This window comes from Bubalus bubalis, chromosome X (assembly GCF_019923935.1).
Source record: "Bubalus bubalis isolate 160015118507 breed Murrah chromosome X, NDDB_SH_1, whole genome shotgun sequence".
NCBI lineage: Eukaryota > Metazoa > Chordata > Mammalia > Artiodactyla > Bovidae > Bubalus > Bubalus bubalis.
This window is the reverse complement of record NC_059181.1, coordinates 117,620,060-117,627,157: the sequence shown is the minus strand read 5'-3', so window position 1 is coordinate 117,627,157 and position 7,098 is coordinate 117,620,060. Positions and strand designations below refer to the sequence as shown.

Below are 7,098 nucleotides of genomic sequence, written 5' to 3'. Positions count from 1 at the left end.
TTATGGCAGAAAGCAAAGAGGAACTAAAGAGCCACTTGATGAAGGTGAAAGAGGAGAGTGAAAAAGCTGGCTTAAAATTTAAATTTCAAAAAATGCAGATCATGGCATCCTGTCCCATCACTTCATGGCAAATACATGGGGAAACAATGGAAACAGTGTCAGACTTTATTTTCTTGGGTTCCAAAATCACTGTGGATGGTGACTTCAGCCTTGAAATTAAAAGATGCTTGCTCCTTGGAAGAAAAGCTATGATACACCTAGACAGCATATTAAAAAGAAGAGACATCACTTTGCTGACAAAAGTCTGTCTAGTCAAAGCTATGGGTTTTCCAGCAGTCACGCATGGATGTGAGAGTTGGACCATATAGAAGGCTGAGCACCGAAGAATTGATGCTTTTGAACTGTGGTGTTGGTGAAGACTCCTGAGAGTCCCTTGGATGGCAAGGAGATCAAACGAGTCCATCCTAAAGGAAATCAGTTCTAAATATTCATTGGAAGGACTGATGCCAAAGTTGAAACTCCAATACTTTGGCCGCCTGATGTGAAGAACTGACTCATTTGAAAAGACAATTATGCTGGGAAAGACTGCGGGCAGGAGGAGAAGGGGAGGACAGGAGGAGAAGGGGAGGACAAAGGGTGAGATGGTTGGATGGCATCACCAACTCATTGGACATGGGTTTGAGCAAGTTCTGGGAGATGGTCAAGGACTGGGGAAGCCTGGCATGCTGCAGTCCATGCAGTCACAAAGAGTCTGACATGATTGAGCAACTGAACAACAATTGAATATTAACATAGAAGAAGCTGACTCACAGGTACAGAGAACAAAGTAGTGGTTACCAGTCGGGAGAGAGAGGGAGGATGGGCAAACATAGGAATAGAGGAGCAAGAGGTACAAACTGTTATGTATAAAATAAGCTACAAGGATATATTGCAAAACCTGGGGAATATAGCCAATATTTTGTAATAGCTATAAACAGAGTAAAAGTTTTAAAATCGTAAATCACTAAATTGTACATCTGTAACATATAATTTTCAAGAGGCAGGTCAGGTGGTCTGGTATTCCCATCTCCTTCAGAATTTTCCACACTTTATTGTGATCCACACAGTCAAAGGCTTTGGCATAGTCAATAAAGCAGAAATAGATGTTTTTCTGGAACTCTCTTGCTTTTTCCATCATCCAGCGGATGTTGGCAATTTGATCTCTGATTCCTCTGCCTTTTCTAAAACAAGATTGAACATCTGGAAATTCACAGTTCACGTATTGCTGAAGCCTGGCAGGGAGAATTTTAAGCACTACTTACTAGCGTGTGAGCTGAGTGAAATTGTGAGATAGTTTGAGCATTCTTTGGCATTGCCTTTCTTTGGGATTGGAATGAAAACTGACCTTTTCCAGTCCTGTGGCCACTGCTCAGTTTTCCAAATTTGCTGACATATTGAATGCAGCACCTTCACAGCATCATCTTTCAGGATTTGAAATAGCTCAACTGGAATGCCATCACCTCCACTAGCTTTGTTCTAGTGATGCTTCCTAAGGCCCACTTGACTTTGCATTCCAGGATGTCTGGCTCTAGGTCAGTGTGAGTGATCACACCATCATGATTATCTGGGTCGTGAAGATCTTTTTTGTACAGTTCTGTGTATTCTTACCACCTCCTCTTAATATCTTCTGCTTCTGTTATATCAATACCATTTCTGTCCTTTATTGATCCCATCTTTGCATGAAATGTTCCCTTGGTATCTCTAATTTTCTTAAAGAGATCTCTAGTCTTTCCCATTCTGTTGTTTTCCTCTATTTCTTTGCATTGATCATAGAGGAAGGCTTTCTTATCTCTCCTTGATATTCTTTGGAACTTCATGGCAAATAGATGGGGAAACAGTAGAAGCAGGGGCTGATTTTATTTTTCTGGGCTTCAACATCGCTGCTGATGGTGATTTTAGCCATGAAATTAAAAGATGTTTACTCATTGGAAGGAGAGTTATGACCAACCTAGACAGCATAATAAAAGCAGAGACATTACTTTGTCCACAAAGGTCCATCTAGTTAAGGCCATGGTTTTTTCAGTAGTCATGTATGAATGTGAGAGTTGGACTATGAAGAAAGCTGAGCACTGAAGAATTGATGCTTTTGAACTGTGGTGTTGGAGAAGACTCTTGAGAGTCCCTTGGACTGCAAGGAGATCCAACCAGTCCATCCTAAAGGAGATCAGTCCTGGGTGTTCACTGAAGGGACTGATTTTGAAGCTGAAACTCCAATACTTTGGCCACCTGATGTGAAAAGCTGACTCATTTGAAAAGACCCTGATGCTGGGAAAGATTGAGGGCAGGCAGAGAAGGGGATGACAGAAGATGAGATGGTTGGATGGCATCCCTGACACAATGGACCTGGGTCTGTGTGGACTCCAGGAGTTGGTTATGGACAGGGAGGCCTGGCATGCTGCAGTTCATGGGGTTGCAAATAGTCAGACATGACTGAGTGACTGAACTGAACTGAGGATGTGGAATTCTTCAGTAGCCAACAGGATGTTTCATATATCAAACTAAGAAACTTTTCAACTCATACCATAGGGTTAGTTGCTCAATCATGTCTGACTGTCACTCCATTGATTGTAGCTTGCCAGGCTCCTCTGTCCATGGAATTCTCCAGGCAAGAATACTGGAGTCAGTTGCCATGTCCTTCTCCAGGGGGATCTTCCTGACCAGGGATTGAACTCAGGTCTCCCACAATGCAAGCAGATTCTTCATCATATGAGCTACCCTGGAAGCCCCATTTCCAGTTAGAGGACCTGTGAAATTTGGGTATGGAGGAGTGTTCCAGCAGGACCCAAGTTGCTCCGGGAAATAGAAGCAAGAACCACTCTTTGCCTGTGTCCCAGCTGGTCTTCCATCCCAACCCTTACTTTTCATCATTGCACTACCAACAAAGGTCGAGTCTTTGATTTTAATGCCCAACTACAATCAAGATAATTAAAAACGACTTAACACCGATTTCTGGGCATCACTTCAAGGGAGTGTGACCTGAGTTCTGCAGGATGCCTAGCAGATACGGGGTAGAAAACACCTACTCCATCCCTGTGGTCAGCAGCAATGCGACAAGAGCCAGGACCCCTTCCATCCTGCCCCAGAAAGAGATATCTCTGGGGTTTATCCAAGATCCAAAAGGACACTTCACAGCAATGTCCCATTTCAGAATTTCCCCTCACTCCCACAAAACACCTCATGTGACTGTGGCTCCTGGACCATGGTTCCAGGTGTGGGGCTATCCTGCTTCTCCCAGTGTCCCCACTGCTAACACAGGGCCTTTCATGGAGCAGAGGCTCCATAAAGGTCTTTGGAATAAATGAGCTGGTGAGGAGTGGGCTGCTAGACTCAGATTAATTGCTACTTCCTTAGATAACCCAGGTGAATCCAAGTAAACCAAGATCCCTTAGCTGTACAAAATGACACACAAAAAGTATAAGAAGCAAGAATTCACTACTATCACTTTTTACTTTCTAATTCTTCTACCAACTATATCACTGCTAAATAAATTCACATTTTCAAAATCATTCTAATTGCATGTTATCTTGTGCAGGACCACAAAATAAAATGAAAGCATTCCCAATCTCTTTTATAAAATAAGAAAACTCTTGTTCTTCAACTGGCGAAGTACACACACACACTGTGATCAACGTCATTGACATAGTTAGAAACTGGAACACATTGTCTTCTATTAAAATGAATAACATTTGAAAAATTCCTAAAGAAAGCAGAGATGATTGTCCATGTCACTGTAGAGAACAGGAACATGAAGATGCCACACACTGGGTTCCCCCAACGGGCCTGGGCTCTCACTGCTGAGAAGGTTGACCGCTCCCTCTTCAATCACAGAGGGAAGGATTAGCCTCCCTTCCTGACTCCCAGGACAAGGTGTTGGACGTGGGCCCGGAAGGAGCCTAGCTGCACTTCTGGCTCAGAGTCCCCCTTTCTCCTCCCTCACAGCCTCTGCAGAGGGGCTGGAAGGAGCTGGGACCCCTTCAACCGACTCTGTCCAGAAACACCAGGACTTTAAACTTGCTGGTCTCCGCATAGGCCCGGGGACCCCACAGAAACACATAGCGAGCAGGGTCACTGTCAGACACCTGCTGGTACTCCAGGTACACCTCCTGCACCCAAACTTGGGTCAGCAGCTCCCTGGGCTCCCCATAGATGCAGTGCTCCCTCCCGGGACACACTCCTATCCTGCTGAGTGCTCCCCAGATTTCCTCTGCAGGGGCACAGTTGTCCTCCACAGTGATCAGGCAAAGGACCATCACCAGGAGGCCGGCCTTGGGCAACCTCTGTCCATCCCTCAGCATCTCTTTGAGGGTGAGGCCCAGGGTGGGGACCAGGATATAGGTGTGCTCACTGGGGTCCACCTCCTTCACCTCCAAACCAAAGACCAGCTGCAGGTACTCTGAGGCTTGATCGAGGACCAGCAGGAAGTGTCCTGGTAATCTTGGAGGACACTATTCAGCACTTCTGCCTTTGTGAGTGGCTCCTTGGTGAGATAACTGCTAAGCAGGAATCGTACCAGCTCATTCTTCTTCAACCGTAGTGCATCTTGGACCAAGGGCCTGTCACCTCCCTGGTCACATGAGCTTCCTGGTACTTCATCTTGCCTGCTGAGGCCATGGTCTTCAAATTGGCTCCCTAGAGTGGCAGCCATGACAGTGGGAGTGGGGCAGACACCCAGAGGGCTCTGGGGGAGACTGGGTGTTGCAGCAGCAGCCACTTCCTCCAGGGTGCCCCAGACCAGGAGAGAGGAGGAGGGGGAAGCTGCATCTCCTTCCTCCACCTGCTCCTCCTCCTCCTCACTCCAAATGAAGTGTGCCTCCATCAGACCCTCATCCCCTTTGGATCCTGAAAGAGTCTCTCAGGCTGGTGGAGCTCATGCATCCCAGGCATGATCACTGGGGTCAAACTGCAGATAGGAGTGAGGCAGGGGGACAGATGGGGACCATGGGCCTGTGGGAGGGGGGGATTTGTGAGCGGCCTTGGCTGAGAAACCCACCCTGGGCTGTCTGACTCAAGCCACTTATAGGTCTCTGCTTGAGGGGTGTTCTCGGGCCTCATAGAGGAGCTCCTCCTGAGCAGCTTGAACCCTGGCTACCCAAAGGAGGATGTGAGGTGGCTCCCCAGGGGGCAGCCAGCACAGCTTGAGATTTCAGGGCTGGCACAGTGGGGGATTAGGGCCTTCTGGGGTCTCCTCTGTTCTGGGATGTGTAGTCACTGATGCACACTCAGGGGAACCTACTCACCTTGACTCCTGGCACTGCCTGGACCTCCTCTGATCTCTGACCTGTGGACTCGGGCAAGTGTCAGAATTTTTTTTCCCCTCTCTTAAGCAACAGGAGGAAACAAACTACAAATGTAAGACTTTTTTTTCCTTCTATATACAAAAGTAAAAGGAGGTTTCTTTTAAAATTCCGCATTTCCATGATGATACCTGTTACCACCTGAACTTAACTTTTCTCAAACCTTTAGTTAACGAATGTGTTTTTCCTATGGAAATATTTCTCTTAAGCAATGTTATTGAACTTATTTCATTATTTACTTTAAACTCTGTCTTTCTTCAAGTAGGTTCCACCCAAGACTCAGAGGGGATAATGGCTCAACAAACCAATATGTTTTACATATGGAAATGTTCACTTAAGCTATGTTAATGAAACTTTGTATTTGCTTGGAAACCTGCCTTTCTTCAAGATTCATGTCAATTGTTTTATGGCCCAGGATGACTCACCTTGTGCCAATGCTATCTCCAAATGCATGTTGTGAGTGAGGGGCCTGGTGCCACTCTCTCAGTTTTGAGACATTCCTTTCTCTAATGAGCAGCTTGCTGATAGGGCTTCCCTGATGGCTCAGAGGTAAAGCCTCTGTGTGCAATGTGGGAGACCTGGGTTTGAGCTCTGGGTCAAGAAGATCCCCTGGAGAAGGAAATGCCAACCCACTCCAGTACTCTTGCCTGGAATATCCCGTGGGCTACAATCCATGGGGTCGCAAAGACTCGGACACAACTGAACGACTTCACTTTCACTTTTCACTTTTCAATAGGTATATAACTTCTTGCTGTAAACTAAAAATGGTGTACTCTTTCTGCCCCCTTCTGATGTCTATGTCAGAAGATTTCTCTATCTCTTTTATACTTTAATAAAACTTTACTACACAAAAGCTTAAGCGATCAAGCCTCGTCACTGGCCCCAGATTGAATTCCTCTGTGCAGGCCAAGAATCCCATGTCTTTCAGAGCTCATAGGGACAACCTTTCAGTACTGGCTCAAAGTGAAGCATTTTATGGCATGGCTGCAGTCAGGTCATCAGGCAGTTTGCCTTTTCCCTCTGGGGCAGTTACAGTATCTGTAAAACTCAGAAATGTGGGACTTCCCTTGTGATCCAGTGGTTAGGAATTTGCCTTCCAAGACAGGGACATGGGTTTGATCCCTGGTCAGGGAAGTGAGATCCCACAAGCTATACAGCAGCTAAGCCTGCGTGCCACATCAAAAGATCCCCCATCCACAACAAAGATCCCATGTGCCACAACTAGGACTTGATGCACTCAAATAAATATTTTTCAAAACGAAAAAAAAGAGGAAAAGGGAAAATGGTAGGGAGAGAGACGAAAAGAAATGGGTCATGAGTTAATAACTGATGAACTTCAGTGATGAGCACGTGAGTTTTATTATTCTCTTTTCTTTACTTTTGTATATCCTTGATCAATTACCACAATCAAAAATTTAAAATATAGACTTAAAAAGACAAAAGGATGAGTGAACTATAATGTCATCTAGCATAGCAGGAAGTCAGTGGAGAATGTCTAATGTTGAGAACTACATAAAAAACTTAATATAGATATAAGCACAGTATTTACAAAGGTTGAGGCAAAGTATCAGACAAACTGAAACTAGAAACAATGAAAATGAGAAAGGGATGCTGATGGGAAGGGCATAGGACGTTTGATTTGTATTATGTGCCTTTTGTTCTCTCTGACTTCATTCTGGGTTGAATTGTGTCTGCCCACAACCCGCTGCCCCTAAAAAGATTTGTTGAAGTCCTCATCCCTAATACTTCAACATGTGACCTTATC

The 7,098-nt window shown here is 45.3% G+C and overlaps 1 protein-coding gene across 1 annotated transcript; it reads right to left on the bottom strand.

Annotated features, from left to right (window-relative positions):
- Positions 1-4,013: 4,013 nt before the first annotated feature.
- LOC102414191 (melanoma-associated antigen 9-like) lies at positions 4,014-4,684 on the bottom strand. Its single transcript, XM_044936505.1, is given in 2 exon segments — positions 4,014-4,462; positions 4,465-4,684. Coding segments are annotated over 2 exon segments (669 nt in total).
- Between the last annotated feature and the right edge of the window lie 2,414 nt (positions 4,685-7,098).